At 42.7% G+C, this 23,459-nt stretch overlaps 4 protein-coding genes across 4 annotated transcripts; all 4 read right to left on the reverse strand.

Moving 5' to 3' along the window:
* Window positions 1–1,103: 1,103 nt before the first annotated feature.
* On the reverse strand, window positions 1,104–1,487 carry CTRU02_207865 (uncharacterized protein; the record flags this gene model as incomplete). The annotated part of the gene is made up of 1 exon (XM_070204977.1): window positions 1,104–1,487. The coding sequence occupies one exon, from the start codon at window positions 1,485–1,487 to the stop codon at window positions 1,104–1,106; it is 384 nt and encodes a 127-aa protein (XP_070061510.1).
* An 11,133-nt stretch (window positions 1,488–12,620) lies between these two features.
* CTRU02_207866 (mitochondrial chaperone bcs1) lies at window positions 12,621–14,105 on the reverse strand (the record flags this gene model as incomplete). Its single annotated transcript, XM_070204978.1, has 1 exon — window positions 12,621–14,105. One exon carries the CDS (start codon window positions 14,103–14,105, stop codon window positions 12,621–12,623), a length of 1,485 nt encoding a protein of 494 aa, XP_070061511.1.
* Window positions 14,106–15,223: 1,118 nt separating this feature from the next.
* Window positions 15,224–16,186, reverse strand: CTRU02_207867 (oxidoreductase; the record flags this gene model as incomplete). Its single annotated transcript, XM_070204979.1, has 1 exon — window positions 15,224–16,186. The coding sequence occupies one exon, from the start codon at window positions 16,184–16,186 to the stop codon at window positions 15,224–15,226; it is 963 nt and encodes a 320-aa protein (XP_070061512.1).
* A 5,910-nt stretch (window positions 16,187–22,096) lies between these two features.
* CTRU02_207868 (transposase) lies at window positions 22,097–23,254 on the reverse strand (the record flags this gene model as incomplete). The annotated part of the gene is made up of 1 exon (XM_070204980.1): window positions 22,097–23,254. The coding sequence occupies one exon, from the start codon at window positions 23,252–23,254 to the stop codon at window positions 22,097–22,099; it is 1,158 nt and encodes a 385-aa protein (XP_070061513.1).
* Between the last annotated feature and the right edge of the window lie 205 nt (window positions 23,255–23,459).

Here is a 23,459-nt window from a genome sequence, read left to right on the forward strand (position 1 = left end):
ATAATCCGGGTTATTATTAAATTCCTTTATAAAGTAGGCGATTAGTAGTAGTCTCTTCCAAGGTCTGCCTAGGCGTCTTCTCGGTAGCTCCGGTGCCTCTTGCGGTTCGTCCGGTTTACTGCCTCCGCCGGCGACGATAATTTCGTCGCGTACTACTTCCTGCTACGGTATCTTAGCTTCGGGTTCTTCTTCTTCTAGCGCAGCGATAGAATTAGGTAGTTGATTAGGATCTTCGTAGTATAGTTTGACTATGATAGACTAGAAGGTCTTCGGACTACGTAGCATATCGACAGTATAGGTTTCGCCGTTTATAGCTACTAAAGTAAACAGTCCGGTCTAGCCCTTCTTTTCGCGCTATACTTATACTTACGACCGTAGTAGTAAATTAACAATTAGCCTTGTATTAAGGCTATTACGGGTAGCGATAGCTTCTGCTACCTGTCGCCTTATATAAAGTTTGCATACTTCGCTTGTCGCCTTCTTAATCGCTTTCGCTTGCCTTATAACTTCGGGAAATAGTAGCAAATCGTCGGTAATTCGTAGGTACGAGCCGAATACTAAGAGTATTAGTACTATTCCGTTCAGGCTAGCAGTATCGTTAACTGCTTTGACTACTATTTAAAGTACTGATTCTAGCGTAATTGTTAGGTCTTCTACTCTAATAATTTCGTACGCCTTCCTTAAAGGTATATAGTATCGTTTAACTTTCCTAATACTGTTATAAGCTTCTATAGGAATTTCCTTGATCTTAATTACTATTCCTCTCGCCGCGTTTCGGAATTTTATTAAGCGGAAGTTTATTCTAGCGTCGGTAACTAGCCAGTCTAGGGGTCCCTAATACATATCTATCTAGCAGAGGCATAAGGCTTCCTAAGTAGCTTTCGTAGAAATATCCTTAAGGAACCAGGCGGCGTTAAACGCTATAGCGGTATCGACGACGTAGAAGACCGGTCTATTACCCTTAAGGTATATTACGTCGGCGATAACCTCGTAGTTAAATTCGTAATCGTCTCGTAACGTAAATTTAAACCGTAATAGCGTTAGTACGTATATTTAGCATCGATAGTAGACTTTTGATAGTTGCTTAATTACCGTAATTTCAACTAGGTAGCTAGCCTTCTAGAGTACCTTATGTAATCGTTAAATAGATAGGTATCCGAAGCGACGGTAAACCCGTCGCAATTTAGCGTCTGTAAGGTAGTTCTAGGCGAGTAGTTTCTCCTTATTAAGTAATAACCATAGGTAGCCCTATTTGCGAATAATAGGTACGACCTTGTTTCCTTAGATAAAGGTATTCGTAACGTTATTAAGTAGACCTTTAATCGGTCTATATCTCCTAGGCATATAAGGAAGGGAGTATTAGTCTTAATAACGTAAAATTTAACGCTTCTAAACGGCGTTAGCACTTTAGTAGTCCCTATAGACTCTAGTAGTATCCTATCGCCGAATTTCACTATAACGCCGCCAGCCGCCTTAGTATTTAACATAATTCCTTCGTAAATTTATTATAAAGCTACGAATTATAAGTAGCCAGCGGTTAAGAATCCTGCTACGCCCGAGTCGGGCATAATCCCTTAGAAGTTCTAAGCAGAGTAGCATCCCTCGAGTATAAATTGCGAAGGTAGCTCTTTCGGTTCTAGTTAGTTACGGAAGAGGTCTTCTTTCGTAATAGCATAGCGGGTTAACTAGTCTGCTAGGATCGTAGCGATCCTATTGCCGTTAATTACTATTATAGTAAAATAGGCGGTAACCTAGAATTAACTATTGCTACTGGTTTCTTCCTCTTCGTTACTTTTACTAGTTTGTTTAGTTACGTAGTAGTATTACTAGGGGTCTTCGGCGGTAGGTTATAGGTCTAACCTATCGAAACCCTCGTATTAGATAAGAAATTAGCTATATGCTAGAAGTAATATATCCTAGGCATATTAGGTAGTTTTAAACTTCTCGTACGCTTTTCGTCTCTCTTCTATAGTATGTTTAGTTAACTAGCAGTTAGGTTTTCTATATACGTAGTACTTCTTAGGCGTTAGCGGTAATAAGGGTTTGTTACGGCTTCTTCCTCGTAATAATCGACTTCGTAATAAACGACTATATCGTAAATAACGCCTTCGACCGTTAAAAGTTCTATCGGTTTAGTACTACTCTAGTAGGTTAGCTACTATGTTAAATTATTATTAGTTAAGACGGGTAGCTGTCTCGATCGACGAGATTAATTAGCTGCGAAGTCCCTCGTACGTCTTAGCCGGTATAAATAACGCTATTATATACTCTAGAATATCTCTATAAGCGTATAGAAGTTAGGTATAGAGGGATCGGTCGTTATAATCTTGTTATAGCAAACCGGGCTAAATCTTACTTAATTTATTATATAGTATGTTAAAACATTCCGATTTAGTCTTTCTAAGGTTATCGCGAATGATTTAGGGAAGAGTAGTTATATTCTACTACGTAACGTATGCTTATTGCCTTTTCTTAGTCTCGAAGTATGATTTTAATTAGTTAATTATAGTCTCGAAGTTAGGCTATAGGTTAATTACTTTAATCGAGGCGTAGAAGTAGGTTTTAGCTATTCCTTTCAGTATTAGGGGAAGTACCTTGTTATATTAGGAGGTATAAATTCCTAGCATTTTATAGTAATCTACGAATACTAGCATCTTCTTTTCGAGTATATCGTATATATCGCCGCTATATTTTATATCGTCGGGGTATAGTTTCGCAAATTCTGTTAATTGCTTTCCGATACGGTCTGTTAACTCGTATAGTTAGAAGTTTATTAACGGAAAGACCGTGGGATATAGCAGTCGGTACGGTAGTTGCTACTATTATTATTCTTATAGAAGGGGTAGCTATAAGGTTGGTTCGACTCTTCCTCCTATGCTATTAGCTACTATTGCCAGTCTCGTAATCTCTTCGTAGAATTCGGGGTCTTTTATCAGAGCCTTCAGGTTGCGATATCTCTTAACGCCTTGTTCGAGTTCTTAGGGTGACTAGTAGTAGAATTCTTCCTTTTTAAAGGCTAATACTACGTTTTTCGAGATTTTCTTACCATCTATTTCGACGTAGACGCCGTTACCGATTAAATAGTCTCTAAAGAATCGTAGAATTAGGGGAGGTACGTTCTAGAAGTCTTCTTCTAACTAGTCAGCGAAATCGGGAGAAACTTCGTTCTATAGCTCGAGGCCTATAAGATTCCTCTTCTTATAGGTCTCAAGTAGGAAACCTATATAGGAACCTAGTTGCTATAGGCTAGCGTTTATAAGGTCGATTACCTAGTTGCCTTATACTGCTAGATCGATTATACTTTCGATTCTCTATAGGATAGGGACTATTGATTAGCTTTTAGTAGTAATACCGCTCGCGGGCGATCCTTCTCGTGAATTTCGCTCTATTCTGACAGTATAAAAGGATTACTTTGTTAGGAAGTTTAGAATCTAGTAGATAGTTAGCCTTATAACGCCTACAACCACGTGCGTTTCTCCTAAGCCGCAGCCTCGGAGGCGTATACGTATAGCTATATAAGCAGATTACCGCCGGTAGTCTCCGCTTGCCTTTCAGCGTATTCTTCTTCTAGTAGGGAGGTCTCTTATAACAAGCGCCTCGCGGTTAGCACCTTGTCTAGGGATTTATTAAGAAACTAGCAAGCGCCTCGTAATTAGCACCGCGCGTAGGGGATAGTTATAATTAGCGAAGTTGTTATCCCTTATGGGATTCGTAAATCTTCGCCTTTATAGCGTGAAGAGGTTAGAGGACTGTCGATTCGGTAGGTCTCTTCTTCTAGTAATTGAAAACGCGTGATGGAACGCTCTTGCTAGCGATAATTAGCTACGATTAACCTTATCCCGCCTAGGGTAAGCATAGCAGTCCCTAGGTTACTCGAATAATCGGATTGCTAGTAGATTCAAGGAAAAGAAGCTTTCTTCTACTAGTTTCCGTAGATCCTAGTTACTCTCGCTTCTTCTCTCGTTAGTACAAAATCCCTACTTTTACCTAGGCTTAAGTATCTAGTTTAAGAAGTCGTCTCTTCTAGTATTAACCTTGCTGATCTACGGTTTATCCGTAGCAGAGTAGTAATTATAAAGTTAACTAAATTAATAGCAACTATAAGGTTTACTACTGATTAGTATAGGTTTTACAAGGGGTGAAACGGAATTCCGTTTGTTAATAATAAATAATAGTAAATTGGTTCTAATCGATGGTTTATAATAGTTGAAAGTAGTGTTGTTGACTAGAAGGTAGGGATATTGTGGGCGAAACTAGTACAGAACGCTTAGAATGGGGAAAAGTAGTGTTGTTGGTAGAAGAACTAACTAACTAGCTAAAGGGCTATAGAGGCTGGCTAAGACTAGTAGTGGCGGCCGTCAGCCTACGTGACGGGCCGGCGAGGCCTGCTACCCACACCCCTTCTCAGACTCCTTAGCGAAAAAGCAGTAGAATAATAAGAAATATAGGAAAAGTCCTAAGTCCTCCAAATCCAAGGAGTTCTTAACTATTAGAAAACTCGGTTAATTACCGGTTAAACCTAGCTAATAGGAGGCCGTGAAATCCTCCGAATCCCGAAGTCTTAATATCAATAGTCTTATAGTCTCAAAATCCCCCTCTTAATCCAATCCCTCCGCTATGCCTAACAAACGAACGAATTCCTTGTGTTTAACCGTAACTAGTGGCTTCGTGAGTCCATCGGCGGCTATATTAGCGCCCTTGATAAGTCGGAGTTCGATGCTTTTCGCAGTGTAAACCTCCTATATAATCCATTTATATCGGACGTCGATATGGCGGGTTCGTGCCTTGTTGAGTGGGTTTATGACGTTGTCGTAGCTGTTAGTACTGTTAGTAAACATAATAGTAGGCGTAGTGATAGGTTTGTCGAGCAGTTGGGAGAGGCAACGTCTGATCTACTTTATAGCAATTGCTATAGGTGTAAGATTGATGAATTTAGCCTCCGTGGTGCTTAAAGTCACGAAAGTCTGTTTCTTTGACTTCTAAGCAATCGGCGCACTAGCGAGGAAGACGACGTAACTACCTGTCGAGACTCGTAATAGCTTGTTGTTAGCGAAAGAGGCATCTGTAGCAGCGTAGAGCCCTAACTCGTTGATCGTAGGGATGCCTCTAAGTATAATACCGAGATAAACGGTGCCTTTGAGGTATCGGAACAAGTGCTTAATAGTACGAAGATAGGCCTTAGAAGGCCTTGAATTCGCCTGTGATAATTTACTGACGGTGTAGGCTATGTTAACGCGAGTTCTAGCTACTAAGAAGTTAAGGCAGCTAGTCTGTTCGATATAAAGTTGCTATTCGTTAAGCAAGCATTCGTTCTTATCCTAGGTAACGGGTAGATCGTTAGTAGTCGCTATAGGCGTCTTAATAATACTCAAACTATCAAAGTTAAATCGTTAAAGCACTGCTTTTGCGTACTTAGCTTGGGAAACGAAAATCTTACTAGCAGCCTTGTCGCGTTCAATCTAGAAACCGAGAAAATCGGTAGCCTCGCCGAGGTCTTTAAGAGAATAAACCTTCTCGAGGAGACGACGAACTTCTATCATAACTTGCTTATTAGGAGCGGCGATAGCGTTATCGTCGACGTATATAAGAACGTACGCTTTAATCTTATAGTTAACGAAGAGATAAACCTCCCTATTAATAGTAGTAAAGCTAATTCGTTCTATTTTACCCTTGATAAGTCGAAACTACTAAAGTAGTGATTTTCTTAATCTATAGAGTGCTTTGTAGAGTAGCTAAACCTTGTTATCTATAGTAGCGTAGCTAGCGGGAGGCCGGACGTATACCTTAACCCCTTCTAGAATCGAGGCGGCTAGGAAGGCAGTGTCGAAATCATATACTTCGTATTCGAGATCGAGAAGTATGACAACTGCGAAGAAAAGGCGGGTTACGGTAGTAGAAGCAACTATAGTATAAACCTCTTATAATAACTAGTTACCTTTCTCGTAGTTTTTATAAACTATATATCAAGCCTTATAACGTACGATTTCGTTGTTTTTGTTTGTTTTGATATTATATACCTATTTGCTAGGCAAGACTTTGGCGTTACGTAGTAGGTAAACAACTTCGTAAACCCCCTTTTCCGTGAATTAAGTTATCTCTCGTTCGAAGGCTTGCTCCTACTCAGGCTACTACAGGCTCTTTTACGCCTCGCGGTAAGACTTCGGAATCGCTATGCCGTCAGGTAGGACTTTCGAAAAGGTAGTAGTAGAAAGCATGCTAAGAGAGAATTAACGAGAAGTTAGTAAAGCTAGAATATTAGTAGATAGGAAGGTCTTTTTAGCATAGGAGCGTACGCTACTAGCGGCTCGGTAGTGACTAGGTAGTCGCTAGGCCGAGGCGCGGTGAGGTTGAGAGGACTCTGCCGGCTGACTTATTACTTCCTTAACAATCGTAGAGAGGGAATCAGGGTCTTAGTAATTAGTTTCTATTATTTCTACGGAGGCGACGAATTCGTCGTCGTTATTACGTGGTATAGCAGTAGTCTCTAACAGGTTCTTTAGTAGCGGAGATATAAGATATGTATTAGTAGGTGCTATCGCTTTTTTAACGATAGTCTTATCTAGTTTAGGATTACTAGTTACGGGTTTTTTACCTTTAATAGGCTTTTAACGGATAGTATACTAGATGATGATATCTGGTTTGATAAACGCAGTATTATGTTTAATTTTATTGTTAGGTATGCTAGTAGTTGGAAGCAATACTGTCTTATACGGTTCCTTACGAAATCGAACATCTCTATAGCAAATAACCTCCTTTCGATTAGGTAGGTAAACGTAGTAAATATAGCTATGAAGAAAACCGTAACCGACGAGGAATCCTTTGATTGCTCGTAGTTCTATCTTAGCAGAGCGTATAGGGCGTCGAGGGCCCTTCTTGTATACGTAGGCAGCATAGCTAAACGTTCGGAGATGTTTAATATAGGGGGCCTTACGTTTAGCAGCTAAGTTTAGCTTTCTCGCTATGATCTCGTAAAGGCTTAAGTTACCCTTAGAGGGTATAGGCAAGAGGTTAAGAATCTAAGTTACCGAATCGATACTATAATCCTATAGTTCCTCTAGAAGGGATATGTTAATCAGCTATATCTAGGCGCCTTCGACGATAGTACGACTAGCATGCTTAATAGTACCGTTTATAGAAGGCGTATAGGCAATAGTCGTATTATAGCAAGTACCTTCGAAGTAGGGGTTGTTAAAAACCTTGATTAGCTCGGGAGCATTGTTAGAAACCTAAACCTTAGGCTTGAGGCTGGTAAGACTGTAGAATTTAGTATCCTATTTCTTGATAGCTGCTAAGATAGTAGCAAACTTATAGTTAGGTAGAAAAACAACCTAGTAGTAACTACTATACTTATCTATAAGGTATAAAACCTAACGGTTCCCTTTTGTTAATAGGGGAAGAACACTAACGAGATCAAGGTGAATTTTATCGCTAATACTTATAAGTAGAAGTAGTTGGTCTCGACTAATCCGTTTAGTAGATTTGCTAAGATAGTAAGACTTATAGAAAAAGGCGTTAATTTCCGACGTTGTAAACCGAATGCTAACACGGCGGCAAGCCTCTATAATACGTAATAGGTAGGCGTAAACTAGCCGGCGGTGCATTAGTTTAAGAGACGGTCGCTAGGTAGCTTGCAAGGCGGCGAGGCTAATAGTAATATCTCGAGGCATATGATTCCTAGTATTATAAGTCTTAACAACGTAGACGTTAGAAACCTAATGAACTTTAGCAAGGGAAGTACGCTATGTTACGTATATAAGGCTTAAGGTCTGCTAATTATATTCTACGTAATTACGACGAAGTTTTCTAGGGCTTAGTAAGTTAGCTAGGCTAGAAGGGTTGTACTTAACGTTGTGAAGTGTCTAATCGTAAATAACGTTAGGGTTGGTAGGGTCTTAGGTCTAGAAAAAGACGGTGCTTATGCTAAGTAACCGGACTAGAGCGTTAAAGGCAGAAGTAGAAAGTACTAAATCGCTCTTTTCAGCGTACTTAACGAAATATTGCAAGTTGTTAAAGGTTAAAGTAGTATAACTAGAATCGAGAACGATATCGTCTCGGGTAATAAGGTTATTACAGGCAGTAGTAAAAACTGCTAGGCTAGCGATAGAGGCAAGGGCAGACTAGCTTAAGATAGTAGGTAACGCTTTGATAATAGTCTAGCAAGTATTATTAATAGAAGTAGGCTGATCCTAGCGGTAGCGATCGCTATATATATGCTTTCTCGCTTTTTTAATTAACTTATCCTAGTTAACGTAGTATAGAGGGATAAGATTAGGGTAGGCGACGTAGTACTTCGTAGTCTTATAATTATAGTTATAGTAGTCGTACTTCTTCTTTTCCTTAGTAATAGTAGAAGTAACGGTAGTAGTAACGGCTAGAGAGGCAAGACCCCTACTGCTAGCAGACTTGCCTCTAGGTATGTTGCGAATAGTAGCATAACTATGCTTTTGATCTTCGTCTTAGGCAAGTATGTAAATCGTATCGGCTACCTTATTCTACGTAGGATAGGTAGCGCCTTTCGAGGTGAAATGCTTGTATATATTAGGAAGTCGGTCTTTAAAGAAATTAAGGAGAAAAACGGCGAGGAAGGAGTCTAGCAGACGACCGTAAATAGTCTTAATATGCTTTCTAAGGTAGTGATAGCGATTGAAGGCATCGTAAAGTATCTTATGATCGTTAGTAGTAGTCTTAGTAAACTTGTTAATAAAGGTAGCTATAGCATCTTATAAGATTCTCGGAATATGCTTCTCAAGCCCCTGCTATAACTAGTATAGGTTTCTATCGTCGATCTAACCCGCTATATAGAGTCTGTTAAGAACCGATTCGCTGGCGTTTATAAGGAGACTATACGTAACGTTACGGTTCTTTCTCTATTCCTCTATAGCGATAAGGTTAGCAAGGCGAGGGACGTTAGTCTTAAGGAATATCTCGAAGTCGTATCCTCGCAGGGTCGCTATAATAAGCATGCGCTAGGTATTCTAGTTGGATTTACCTTTTAAGCAAGGGAGAGGCGTAAAGACGGTCTTAAAGTCGTTTTAAGACATCTTGAAGTAAAAAATAAGGGTATTATAACAATGCGGGATAGACTTATAGTCGTACCTTAATCACAGGCGTTTCTCCGAGGCCGTAGCTTTAGAGGCGTGTCTATACGTTAGATAGCTTACTTTTGCTACTACCTACGCGTGCTGTTAGAAAAGGAAGGTATTAAAGAGTAAGTAGTATTAAAGAAGTATAAATATTATATAGGAGGGAGAATCTTGCATAAGAATACGAGAAATAGGTAGAATTATAAGATCTGACTATAGAAATATAGTAAATCGAAGGGAAGAATAAATACTCGTAGAAGATATAAGAAACTAATAGGCTAGTTTGAAAAACCGAAGCTGAAATAGTTAAATTCTTATAAAAACGAGGAATCAAAGTAAAAGTATAGTTATGACTGAAAAGTCTGTTATTATAGTGGAATTCCGTGGTGTTCGTGAAAACTAGTAGGTTGTGGTGGTCGGTCGCGTGCTACGTGATATTCGTGCGCGCTAGGCAGCTAATATCGCGTCAGAAAGTGAAATTCGTTAGCGAAGAGGAAGGAAAGAAAGCGAGAAAATCGCAAAAATTCGTAAATTAATAGAAAATTGATAGACGAGTAGAATAATAGGTAAAACGACGTTATTCCGAAAGAATAACGCTAGGCTTATAACCTATGGGCGAAACCAGCATAGAACGCTCAGAATAGGGAAAAGTAGTGTTGTTAGTGGAAGAACTAACTAACTGGCTAAAGGGCTGTGGAGGCTGGCTAAGACCAGTGGTGGCGGCCGTCAGCCCACGTGACGGGCCGGCGAGGCCTGCCACCCACAGATATTCCCCCTTGGCCTGTCACGTGGGTCTGGGAGGCTTGGGCCTCTCAGCCTGGCGGGCGTGTGGCTTGAAGTGCCACACGACTCCGTATTCCAACTATCGCAACAGTTTTCGTCCGATGAGATGACTCGTCATCACATCGGCTCCAGGAGCCTTCCGTGAGCTTAGCCTGCATCTCTATCGTCTTTCATACGCCAGATTGGGTGCTGTATGCAACAGTCAATGATTAACTGTTGAGATTTCTTGAGTTTTGGAGAACAGGTACTGAGATGGGGGTAGCCTGTGTTCGAAAACCCGCTAGTTGATAACGGGATATGTGGGCGAAACCAGCACAGAACGCTCAGAATGGGAAAAGTGGTGTTGTTGGTTGGAAGAACTAACTAACTGGCTAGAGGGCTGTGGAGGCTGGCTAAGACCAGTGGTGGCGGCCGTCAGCCCACGTGACGGGCCGGCGAGGCCTGCCACCCACACCCCCTCTCAGACTCCTCAGCGAAAAAGCAGTAGAATAATAGGAAATACAGGAAAAGTCCCAAATCCTCCAAATCCGAGGAGTTCTCAACTATTAGAAAACTCGGTCAATTACCGGTTAAACCTGGCCAATAGGAGGCCGTGAAATCCTCCGAATCCCGAAGTCTCAATATCAATAGTCCCACAGTCTCAAAATCCCCCTCTCAATCCAATCCCTCCGCCATGCCCAACAAACGAACGAATTCCTTGTGTTTGACCGCAACCAGTGGCTTCGTGAGTCCATCGGCGGCCATATCAGCGCCCTTGATGAGTCGGAGTTCGATGCTTTTCGCAGTGTGAACCTCCTGTATGATCCATTTGTATCGGACGTCGATGTGGCGGGTTCGTTACGCTTGCTGTTGGAAAGGGAAGGTATTGAAGGGAAGGTATTGATGAGTAAATGGTACTGAAGAAGTATGAATGTTGTGTAGGAGGGAGAATCTTGCGTAAGAACACGAGAAATGGGTGGAATTGTGAGATCCGACCGTAGAAATACGGTGAATCGAAGGGAAGAATGAATACTCGTAGAAGATACGAGAAACTGATGGGCTGGTTCGAAAAACCGAAGCTGAAATGGTTGAATTCTCGTGAAAAACGAGGAATCGAAGTAAAAGTTGTAGTTGTGACTGAAAAGTCTGTTGTTGTGGTGGAATTCCGTGGTGTTCGTGAAAACCAGTGGGTTGTGGTGGTCGGTCGCGTGCCACGTGATATTCGTGCGCGCCAGGCAGCCAATGTCGCGTCAGAAAGTGAAATTCGTCAGCGAAGAGGAAGGAAAGAAAGCGAGAAAATCGCACAGAAGGGTAAATAAAGCGAATAAAATCGCAAAAATTCGTGAATCAATAGAAAATTGACAGACGAGTAGAATAATGGGTAAAACGACGTTATTCCGAAAGAATAACGCTGGGCTCATAACCTGTGGGCGAAACCAGCACAGAACGCTCAGAATGGGAAAAGTGGTGTTGTTGGTTGGAAGAACTAACTAACTGGCTAGAGGGCTGTGGAGGCTGGCTAAGACCAGTGGTGGCGGCCGTCAGCCCACGTGACGGGCCGGCGAGGCCTGCCACCCACAGGATACGTGTATGTGCTATCTCAGAGTTCTGCGTCTCAGCATTTACCCAGTACCAAGTTTTGGCCATAACTTACGTTAAGTTTCCGTATCTAGTCAACCATAAGCTTTACACAAAAATGCTGAGATAATCACTTAATCTAGACTTGGTGCTTAAATTATGGCAGAGATCTGACTATTTGAAGAATGAGCCTTGGTTGTCGGTAGTACTAGTACTCATCCATTGCATTCCTAGGACTATGATGGAGGAAAGGGAAATAATAGTAAATGATAAGATTACTGAGGTGTCGCAACTCATGGCTTGCTTTGATACGGCACGTTGGCCTAGACTAGTCGAGGTTTCTATTTTTGGAGCTGTTGGAGCGAAGGTTCGTGAACCGGAGCTGGCCGAACCCACGGAGTCTTGGCAGTTGGTCGTGTTGTTCCAAGATGACACATCAATAGCGATGTTTTGTGTAGTAATTTACGCGAAACACAATGCTTCCAATCAAGTATAACATTATCAATACTGCTTTCAGAGTTGAGTGTCAAGTTTATACCCCGTTGCATTGCTGATAATTACTATATCTCCCTCCTTGACTTTGTCAACAGTGTTATAACTCGGAAGTTCAAGAACAAAGGCGTCTCCCTGATCCGAGCGCTGCGTTTGATAACTAACGCACTCTCCACGTGCTAAACCCCTTGAAACCTCTTGATTCCACATTCAGCTAAGCAGTTGATGACAACCACCGATACCAAGTCTTGACCAATGAGTTTAGGTTGCAACCGGTCTTGCTCAACGGTTAACTACCTTACAAAAGGCCAACCACGATTCTAGCTGCGATTCGGGAATTTACATGCATTTGGCAGATGAGAGTCTATCAGTTTCTTTTCCTCTTCAGGCGCCCCGTTTCCTGATCTAACTTCTGAATAGTCATTGCTCATCTGCAGTTCTTATGCAATGATGAGGCCCGATGAGAAGATTGGCTTGCAAGTTTTAGATTACTAGCGATGTCTGTTGTCTGCAGAAGGGAGAATGACTCGGTAATTTCCGCCCTGATTCCGAAACTTGACTACTCGATTCATGAAATAATACAACTCTATACTACTAAATCATATCATAGTGGTTCTATATCCGGGCTCTACAACTCGCCCTTCCTTCTCCAAATATTTGACAGTTATGAAATAAGACTTATAATACATGTAAAAGTACAAAATACTATGCCTTCCCGTTGGTATGGATAAATTCAAACTCCCTGTATGGAGTCTTGGCTAGTTCTTTCTCGACCCAAGCGCTTATGCTGCGAACAGCATTGCGGGGGCTGTCTAGGTGTAACTGAAAGAAACCCTGTAATAAGGAGGGGGTGAAAGTGTTTTCCGGAATGTGTCTGGCAAACTGGACGGCAAGTTCTCTAATCTCATCCATGTCCAGTTGTGCCGTAGAACCCAAGTCGGGCGAAAACATCCTGATGAACATCTCTTCTGCGGATCTTTGACTGATGTTGCCCAGGAGAACCTTCATATCGACACGACCTGGGCGGACTAATGCGCTGTCGAGTTGCTCTGGCCGATTAGTTGTCATGATCACGATACGACCCTCCTGCGATCCAACGCCGTCCAGAACGTTCAATAGTCCCGATAGTGTGCAGTTGGGTACCTGGTTGCCTTCGTGTGACGAAGCGTGGCCGTTGCCGTTCCCGTTTTGCTGGCTGGCCGCACGATCCACCCAGACAGCATCAATGTCTTCAAGAAGGACAACACATCGTGGTGGAATCTCTTGGAACATCTGCTCGAGGTCGGCATCCGTAGCCACGCTGGGGATCTTGACTTCGTAAAGATCAAGGCCAAACTCGCCCGCAATAGCCACAGAGAGTGATGACTTTCCAGTTCCAGGAGGGCCGTAAAAGAGATATCCCCTTCGATACGGCATGCTCCGACTCTGATACCTCATTTGCGTCTTTGGGTCCAAATAGTTTCGAATATCCGCCAGAAGCTCATGCTTGACGCTGTTGTTGAAATGCACAGTGTCCAGATGTCGAAGGGGTTTCCGGGCTTTCGGCTTCCACGCCAGCCCATACCGGTCCCGCGAGTAGATGATGACAAAATATTGCGTCTGCCTCTCCGCATACTCGCGGCACATTTCGATAAACTTCTGCACGGGCTCAGCTGACCATCCAAAACAACTAATGGTGAGCTCTTCGCCGCCGATACCGTCATAACTCGGATCAGATAGTGAAGAGCTGAAATCCCCAACCGCACGCGTAATAACCAAGAGATTTCTGTCGAGCCAAAGCCAACGCGTATCCCAATGTGGGGAATATTGTACCGCATGCCGCGTCTTCTTCAGCGCGGCAGCCCGATCAGCGCTCGCGCGGCCGACTTCCGTACGGCCGGTGAAGGACCGGTAATGCTGGGGCCGGTTTGCAAGGACCCATTTCACAACACTCCGGTTGACGGGGTCACCTCCAGGGATAGTCACGGATGCTAAGAAGAAACGGCGAACACAGCCGTAGACTTCACGCCAGGCATGCTGTAGGAACCTCCAGGCTGTTGGGACAGTCCCCGCAATGGCGATAAGGGAGCCAATTTGTGTGATGTCGAGCTCGGACCATCGGGAGCAGACGTCCCTCATGACGCCGAAGCCGTGAGACCACGGGTCCAGCAAGGCGTGGCTTGCACCGCCGACATGGAATGGATGTGACATCTTATCGTACGACTTGGGCGAACCCAGCTTAGCTAGTCAATGGGCCGGCAAAGGGGCGATAGGCACCCCGGGCAGGGGTGCCGAAAGTCGGGGGACTCGGGGCTCGAGGCTCGGTTTATGCCTCGAGATGAAACCCCAGCAGAGGCGAAACAAAAGGAAACTGAATGCAGTAGGTAAAACAAGATGAATATTAACGCATTTTTGTATGAAATGAATGACAAGAAAGGGAAGTAAAGAGGTGTACAGGTCGGTAGGCCGTCAGCAACGGGATCAGCACGCAAACTATCCCCAGGGAGTCAGAAAGGTTTTTCGTTAATCTCTCCTGCTTGCGCCACATGACTGAGCCACAGTTTAGATGCAGCCACAACAGCCTCAGAAGGTCAAGTGATAAGATAAGATAAGATTCCCGGAATCGGAACAATCGGCTCAAGATAGTCCGGGTCTCCATCTTCTTTTGTCCCTTGATCCTGGTTGTTGTTTCGGACTCTTCGGGGATTTTGTTGAATATTCCCTGCGTTTCCACCAACAGGTGATCCGCCCCCTTTCCACAGACAACTCCTGACCAATTCACACTATTCGTATCCTCTAAGTCTTCGTCTTTTGTTGTGGAAAGCCAAAACCGATTGCCCCTCTTGACTCCATATGTCCAGTTGCATACAAAGTTTTCGCTGCAGGAATAAGAACAGGCATCTCGTCAGGTATAGGTTGATCTACCTCGATCTCTCGATGATCTCATAGGTGATCTATTTGATGGTGTTCTGAGGCACACATTATTTTTAAGCGGCCGATCCCCTCTTGGCAACCCCAAGCAACATCCTAGCATCCATGATGTAGGTGCAACCACACAGGCCGGCCTATGTTTTACACTTTACAAACTCGGCAACGGCAAACAAACTGTAAACTTCACTGGATGATATGGTTTTCAAATTCAATACAGTATGGTATATTCAAAATGTTGCATGTACTATTTTGGTTTGCTCAGTCAGCCTTATACGGCCTCCCTTGCGGCACCTCGGCTCCAAAGGCCGAGTGTGCTCGTCGCCGAACTATGATACAAGAATTTATGTTGACGTTGGATATGTACGGTTTTGTTGGGTATCGCATCGATTTGCCGAAGTCTAGATGAAGCGAGACTTGGAAGACCAACCGAAAGCCTCGACCTCGCGCTTCTGCATGGCCTTGACGCTCTCGGCGTAGTCGCCAGTGCCGTGGGAGGGGTCGGCATCGGCGGACTTGCACTTGACACCGGCGTTGTAGGCGCCAAGCTTGCCGTTGACGCCCGAGAACTTCTGCTTCTCCTTGGTGGTAGCAAACATGTTCTGAGCGGCGTCGGTGGTCCAGCCGTTGATGAAGTCACCGTGGGAGCACCAGGCAGGGCCGCAGGCAAGCTTGAAGGGAGCAGTGCCCTTCCAGCCGTTAGGCAGGACCTTGCGCAGATCGTAGCGGATGCTGAAGCGCAGCTGGGGCATGGACTTCATGCCAGAAGGGCACTTTCCACCACGGCGGTCCTTGTAACCGGTCTCCAGGGTCTCGGTGTTGACGCACTGGGGGAAGAAGAGGAGCTGCTGGAGATGGGTACCGCAGGTGGTGCTGGGGAAACCGTTGGCGTCGAGCGACTCGCCACCGCCGTTCTCGCAGTTCCAAGAGGCTTGGGCGCCGGCGATCATCTTGTCCTTGGTCATGGCGTTGGCATCGCCAGCGACCAACTTGAGGTTTTGGGGAATGGGGACCTCGGCAGGGGTCTCGCCGAGGTTGTAGTAGGCGCTGAAGCGCATGACGGGCATGGGCTTGTAGGTCTTGCCGCCGTCGGCGGTGTAGAGGGGAGTCGGGATCCAGTAGACGGACAAGTCGTTGGGGTTCTCAGCGTTGGTGCAACCCTTCTGGAGCTCGGCGCTCGTCTTGGTGTTGATGGTGACGGCATCGGAGCCGAAGAAGGAATGCAAGTGAGACTTGTCGTACTGTCCGGGGAAGACGATAGGGTCAATGTTCTTGGTCATGAACGGTGTGGCAACGTTGACCTGGGTGTAAGCCTGGGCCACGCCGGCAAGGAGGCCGGTAGCGAAAAGAACGAAGGAAGACATCCTGTGTCTGTAATGAAGTGAATGAACGATTGAATGAAAAGTAACGAGAGAACGGTGGCTGGGAATCAACCTAAATGAACGAAAGGAATGCTGGAGAACTACAGAACGAAGATCATGGTGAGAGTTGCAAGAATTTCACCTTAAGTAGTACTCAATCAACGCCGTCATGCTATTACCTCTTCAGTCTTGCAGACAGACATATGTGAGCCGCCTCCTTCCCCTAATTAATCTCCGTCATGGTTTCGCGCTTGCATGCAACATATGCCCAGTGAGGATTACTCCAGGTGGGCCACAGCGGGAAGTTAAGGAGAATTTTCACACAAGGTCTGTGCCTCAATTGATGGGATGGCAGGTTTGTGCCGGTTTGGGACATGGCAAATCGAGAAGAAAGGGCTGGGACTGAACTAATCCGCCGTGACCGCTTTGGGAGTTGGGAAACAAAAGCCCATCGAATGGCCTATGGATTCGACCCCTTAATCAATCTGACAAGGAGCGTAACTCTGTTTGTCCTTTTTGGAGCCACCAAGGGGTCGTTGACATGCCCTCGGGAACGGACATAATGCTTTGTTTGTCACTTTGGGATCTGCCAAGAGTGGGTACATGGCCGTTTTTTCCTCCTACTACTAGGATGCCGTGCATAAACCCCTGCTTCCCGTACGGCTTAATACTCCTATTAGAGGACGATGATCCAAGAGGCTGAGACGAATCTAGCAGCGCTTAGAGATCCATCTCGCGTGGACTTAGCACTGGCCACCAAAGGCCGAATCGCCTGACAGGTTACGGTTGCCGCCGGACTTGCAAATTCGTATTTCATCTTCGTACTGTGCTCGAGTGCCCCAGGGCATCTGTGGCGCTTACCAGGGTATCCTATCGTCTCGCCTTAATCTATATGATTTTCCTCTTACGTTTATTCTGCATCGTCGGCCATGGCTCGATTGGGTCATAGCTTCATTTCCTTAGTCTGTCAACTTAAAAAATTAATTCTGATGCCCGGCACGGAGACGGGGTACAGAGACATGAGCTTAAGCGACCTTTTTACCGGACGTTAAATCCCCAGTCGCTAGCTTGTTGTTATCGCTTAATGTGGGCGAAACCAGCACAGAACGCTCAGAATGGGGAAAAGTGGTGTTGTTGGTGGAAGAACTAACTAACTGGCTAGAGGGCTGTGGAGGCTGGCTAAGACCAGTAGTGGCGGCCGTCAGCCCACGTGACGGGCCGGCGAGGCCTGCCACCCACACCCCCTCTCAGACTCCTTAGCGAAAAAGTAGTAGAATAATAGGAAATATAGGAAAAGTCCTAAGTCCTCTAAATCCGAGGAGTTCTTAACTATTAGAAAACTCGGTTAATTACCGGTTAAACCTAGCTAATAGGAGGCTGTGAAATCCTCCGAATCCCGAAGTCTTAATATCAATAGTCCTATAGTCTCAAAATCCCCCTCTTAATCTAATCCCTCCGCCATACCTAACAAACGAACGAATTCCTTGTATTTAACTATAACTAGTGGCTTCGTAAGTCTATCGGCGGCTATATCAACGCCCTTGATAAGTCGGAGTTCGATGCTTTTCGCAGTGTGAACCTCCTATATGATCTATTTATATCGGACGTCGATATAGCGGGTTTATGCCTTGTTAAGTAGGTTTATAACGTTATCGTAGTCGTTAGCACTGTTAGTAAATATGATAGTAGGCGTAGTAATACGTTTGCTAAGTAGTTAGGAGAAGCAACGTCTAATCTACTTTATAGTAATTGCTATAGATATGAGATTAATAATTTTAGCCTTTGTAGTACTTAAAGTTACGAAAGTCTATTTCTTTGACTTCTAAGCAATCGGCGTACTAGCAAGGAAGACGACGTAACTACCTATCGAGACTTATAATAGTTTGTTATTAGCGAAAGAGGCATCTATAGCAGCGTAAAGCCTTAACTCGTTGATCGTAAGGATGCTTCTAAGTATAATACCGAGATAAACGGTGCCTTTGAGGTATCGGAATAAGTACTTAATAGTATGAAGATAAGCCTTAGAAAGCCTTAAATTCGCTTATAATAATTTACTAACGGTATAGGCTATGTTAACGCGAGTTCTAGCTATTAGGAAGTTAAGGTAGCTAGTCTATTCGATATAAAGTTGCTATTCGTTAAGTAAGTACTTGTTCTTATCCTAGGTAATAGGTAGATCGTTAGTAGTTGCTATAAGCGTCTTGATAATACTTAAACTATTAAAGTTAAATCGTTAAAGTATTGCTTTGTTGGAACGATAGGTAGGAATCTCGTAGATAGTACGATATCCTTATAACAGGGTATTAGAGTAAGGGAACTTGTACTTATGAAGTAGGGCTTTAATAGTAAAGAATGTATAGGCTTATATTGAAGCTGAGTTGGTTGAGGAACTAATAGCTAGCTAAGGGAGAGAATTAGGCTAGTTATATAGTAGTATAACGTCGCCTATAATAGCTAATATAGGAAGCTATAAGCTAGGTTTAGTATACGTAAGTATATACGTCAACTAGCTTATAAAGCAGCTTATAAATCAGATTAGAATCTTCTTTAACTAAATAGACTTTTAAATAAGGTTAAAGAGAGTATTCCATAGGGATCTGAATATCATATGTTTAAACTAGCAAGCAGCCATTCTTAGCTAGTTACTTTTGTAAGTCCTACTAAGTCTTAGATAAGACTAAATAGGATAAATAAGTAAAATAGAAGTATAATATACTTATACTTCTAACACCCCCTCTTTTATACTATTTAGTAGAAAAGATAAAAGGGTAATTCTAGTTAATACTAGAAGAAGGATCTAAACCTATAAGTTTAATAAACTTAATAAAGTTAGGTCTAGATAGAGGCTTAGTTAACCCGTCAGCCGGCATACTAGTAGAAGGAATATAGGATATAGAGATATTTCCTTTTTCTACTTCTTGCCTAGTATAATAATAGTATATCGCCGTGTGTTTTGTTCAATTATGATATTCTGGGTTATAGGCTAGGTTTAGGGCTCCGTTATTATCGGTTTTGATTAGTATTGGCTTATAGTTAAAGCCTAGTTCAGATAGGAGACCTTGAAGCCAAATAGCCTCTCGTATAGCCTCTTGAATGCCGTTAAATTCAGCCTCAGTTGTAGAGAGGGCTATAGTTGATTGTTTCTTAGATTTGTTGAATATAGTGGCTTTGAGAGATTTGTAAAGACCCATTAGGTCTATCTCTAGTGATCTTGAGATCTAGAAAATAGCTGATTTCGCCTAGATCCTTAATTTCAACGAATTTAGAAACCAATAACTTAAGCTTCTTTATTTCGTTAAGATTCTTAGCGAATATAATAAAATCGTCGACGTGGGTTACTATGATAATAGGATTGTCCTTATTATTATTATAGTAGGTTGCCTCGTCGGATTTAAGAGGTTGTAGGCCTAGTTGTTTAAATATAGCCTTAACCTTAAGTTGCCACTGTCGAGGGCTCTGTTTTAGGCCGTATAGGGCTTTTTCTAGCTTTAGAACCTGATTACTAGTAGGATTATATCCTATAGTGTTTTGTTTAGGGTTCTGTTTAAAGAATTCAGCTAGAGGAATATTAGAGGGATCTAAATAGATATCTTCCTCTAATTCGCCGTTTAAAAAAGCTCCTATGATATCGATATGATGAATTTCCCAATCGTAATAGGCGGCAAGGGCAAATAAAACCCTATAAGTTGTAGGGTTAGACCCTATAGCGAAAGTCTGGAAATAATCGATTCCGTAACGTTGTTCAAAGCCTCTAGCCACAAGGCGGGCTTTATATTTATCGATTTTTCCATTAGGTAATAATTTCCGCTTAAATACCCATCTAGCCGTTATAGGCTGGGTTGAGGCTAACTTAGAATTTATAGCCTTAAAGGTGCCTTTAGAGATAAGTTGGGAAATCTCTTGATATATAGCTTTAAGCCATTTGTCTTTTTCAGGGCTTTTAAGAACCTGTTTAATAGTAGACGGTTCCTTAGTATAGTAACTAGAAAAGAGATAGTGAATAATATAGTTATTCTCTTTAATAGTTATATATTCCTCCTTGTTCTTAATAGAAGGAAGCCTGATTTCGATTTTGTTTTTAAAGTCTTTAGAGACTATAACGTCTTTAGAGACGTCTTTAGAAATACTAGAAGTAATGGATTTAGAGGAATCTTGAGCCTCTTGTTCCCCCTCTCTTATAGTATTTCGTATAAAACGAATATGAGTAGCCCTTATGATTCGTGATTTATAAGGCTTAGTAGGGCAGTATATAATATGAATATTCGTTGCCTCTGTATAGAGGTATATGCCCTCTTGAGTATAGGTATAAACCTTATTCGATTTGACTTGTTTTTCCTTAGGATAATATATATAGACCGAATCTCCTATGTTATATAAGGAAGATAAATCAGGTCGATTATCCTTATTAGGAAATATATAGTTGAAAAATGCCTCGTATGGTGTAATAGGGAGTCTTGAAGTAGCTGTATAGTTTAATAACTTAATAACAGCTTTAAAGACTTCATCCCATAGAAATAGAGGTAGTTTTAAAGCTAGTAATATAGTTCTAGCCTTTTCAACTATGATTCGATTTGCTCGTTCAGCTATACCGTTTTGTTCTGGCGTGTATGCAGTAGTAAGCTCTATAACTATCCCTTTAGGTTTAGTATAGGCTTCTAATTCGCTTATAGCGAATTCAGTACCATTATCAATTCGTAATGACTTAGGGTACTGGTTATACTGCGTATAATAATATTCTAGCTTATTTTGTACAAGAGATAAGATTTTATCCTTAGTAGGACTGAAATCTATATCTCTATAGCTAGTATAATTGTCAGTATATGGGATAGCGTAGATATTCCCAGCTATAGTAGAAGGCGTAATCTTAATCGTATCGATACATAGTCGATCGAGAGGTTTAGTAGCCCTGTTATAGTTAACTATAGACTGTTGTCTAGTTAACTTAGCTTTCTCACAGCTAGGGCACTGTAAATCGTCCTTTTTAAGCTGGTTGATAGGAATCCCCTTAGTTATCTTAGCTGTCTTATATAGGTAAGAGTAACTAGGATGTCCTAATTTGTTATGCCAATCCATAGTAGGATTAGTAGGGTTATTACCCTTAAGATTAGGGTTATTTTGACCCTTTAGACCCTTAGGGTTAGGGTTACCTTGTAATTCCTCAAAAGCCATATAGTTAGAGGCTTCAGAATCGGAAAGTTCATCGATTCTAGAGGATAAATCAACCTCGTTATAATTAGAGGTAGTAGACTTTTTAGTCTTATTAGTTGAGGAGGACTTATTCGTCTTTTTATTCCTCAAACTATGAATATCAGGTTCTAATTTCCCATATATAGATAGGAAAAATCCCCTTTTAGGGATATTTAAGGCAGCAAAGGCTTTGTGAGACGGGGTATATAAATAATTCCCGTTAATATAGCCTCCTGAGAGATAGTGCCTTAGACCTGAAATAGTATTTATAGTGAAATCCGGTATATATAAGGCTTGTTCAAGCCTAATAGTTGACCTTTGACCTTTAAAGTAGAGCGGTAGGTCTATAGTACCTTGGCCCTTAGGTTTTATAGGTCCAGCGCCTGTTTTGACTTCTGGGAGGTTGTCTTTAGAAGTATAGGCTGTAAAGAATTCTCTACTGTTAGCTATGTGAACAGTAGAACCGGAATCATACAGCCACCAGTTCTTAGGACTAGAACTAGAACTAGGGCTATTAGGCCTCTTATTAAAGTAACTAGCATCAATCCCACTATAATATTCTAAATTATAGAAAGAGTAGGAGTTGCTAGGAGGCTGTTGGTTTTCCCTTTTATTATTGCCTTTAAAGGCATTAGGTCTATAACGTCGCACACCCACTTCTCGCACACCCCCACATTTCGCACACCCATAAATTGGGTCATCATGAGGTATTCATCAACTTCATAACTATAAGTCTGATTCGTCTCCTGCAACTGTGATACTATCGCCAGTTTTAATAGGTAATTCAGGCTCGCTAGATTCATCTGAGCTATCCTCAATTTCGCCAGCCTCAATTTGGGCTTTGTGAATTGCCTCAATGTTGGCAAACTTCGAATTTGGGCTCATTTGGACCTTACGCCGCTTCCGTACCATTCCAGCCTCAACTTCTGCTTCCAACATTGCAATCTTCTTCTCTGCTGTAGCCAATTGATAGTCCTTTTCATCAAATCCCTTTTGAACCTTCCGAAACAACAGTCGCTGCGTTTGCTGATCTTTATCCAACTTGCTGAATAAGCTAAGTTGATCATATAGATCAACTGTCTTCTTGGGCCTTGACCAGGCTACTATGGATGTAGCAGATGCCCAGTTTTCGTCTTTTCCACCATTAGAGGCCCTCATAGGCGTAGAATAGCCTGGCTTTGAGGGCTTGGAAGCATTCTCAAGCAGTAGAGGGCTCATGAGCGGTCGAGCTATCGAAATGGGCCATAGTCCTGTTGCTTTCCAGCCGCGTCTGATATTCTTGCTTGAAAATGCCATCTGGCGTGCTTTTCCATAGCAGGTAAGAAAGTTCCGTTTGCCTACAACTGTAGAATCGTTGTGTTGAATGAGGTATCCAAGCTCTTTTCGATAGGTCGCCTTGAGAGGCCCAAAGACTGCTTGGTCTAGAGGTTGGAGAACGTGGGATGTATGTGGCGGTAGGAAAAGGAGATATATCTTGTGTTTATAACAGAGATACATGAATTCTGTTGTTTCATGACTGCCATGACCGTCTAGGATCAATAGTCTCTGCTCAGAGGGATGATCAGGCTTAGTCAGAGGGATAAAGATGTTCTCAAGCCATTCCACAGCTGTAGAGTCTGAAGTCCAGCCATTCTCAGTTGCTGTGAACTTCCAACCACTGTAAATATCACGTTTATGGATATCAAGAGGAAACCATTGTTGTTGAACCGATTTCCCTCGATAAATAACAAGTGGAGGAAGCGCCTGACCAGTTGCAGAGACACACTCAAGCATAGTTGTCCAAGCCCGAGACCCAGGCTGTTTTTTTCGCATTGATGAGCTTTCTGATGATCCCAGTACTAAGCCATTTGATCCTCTGCCTTCTAGGATACCAGTTTCATCCATGTTATAGCGATGATGTGGTTTGATCGCCTTGATCTCTGGAAGGGCGAGTTGTTGAAACCATTGCCTGATTACATTAGTTGAGGCCCCATTGACACGCTTAGAATCGATGGCTCTAGCTCTATGAACCTTGATTGATGGATTTCTCTTAATAAAGAACTGAATCCAGTTTCTCCCAAGTGGCTGGGTAGTGCCTCTGATGTCTAGG

The sequence above is a fragment of the Colletotrichum truncatum genome (genome assembly GCF_014235925.2).
Source record: "Colletotrichum truncatum strain CMES1059 chromosome Unknown Contig_0004, whole genome shotgun sequence".
In the NCBI taxonomy this organism is placed as follows: domain Eukaryota; kingdom Fungi; phylum Ascomycota; class Sordariomycetes; order Glomerellales; family Glomerellaceae; genus Colletotrichum; species Colletotrichum truncatum.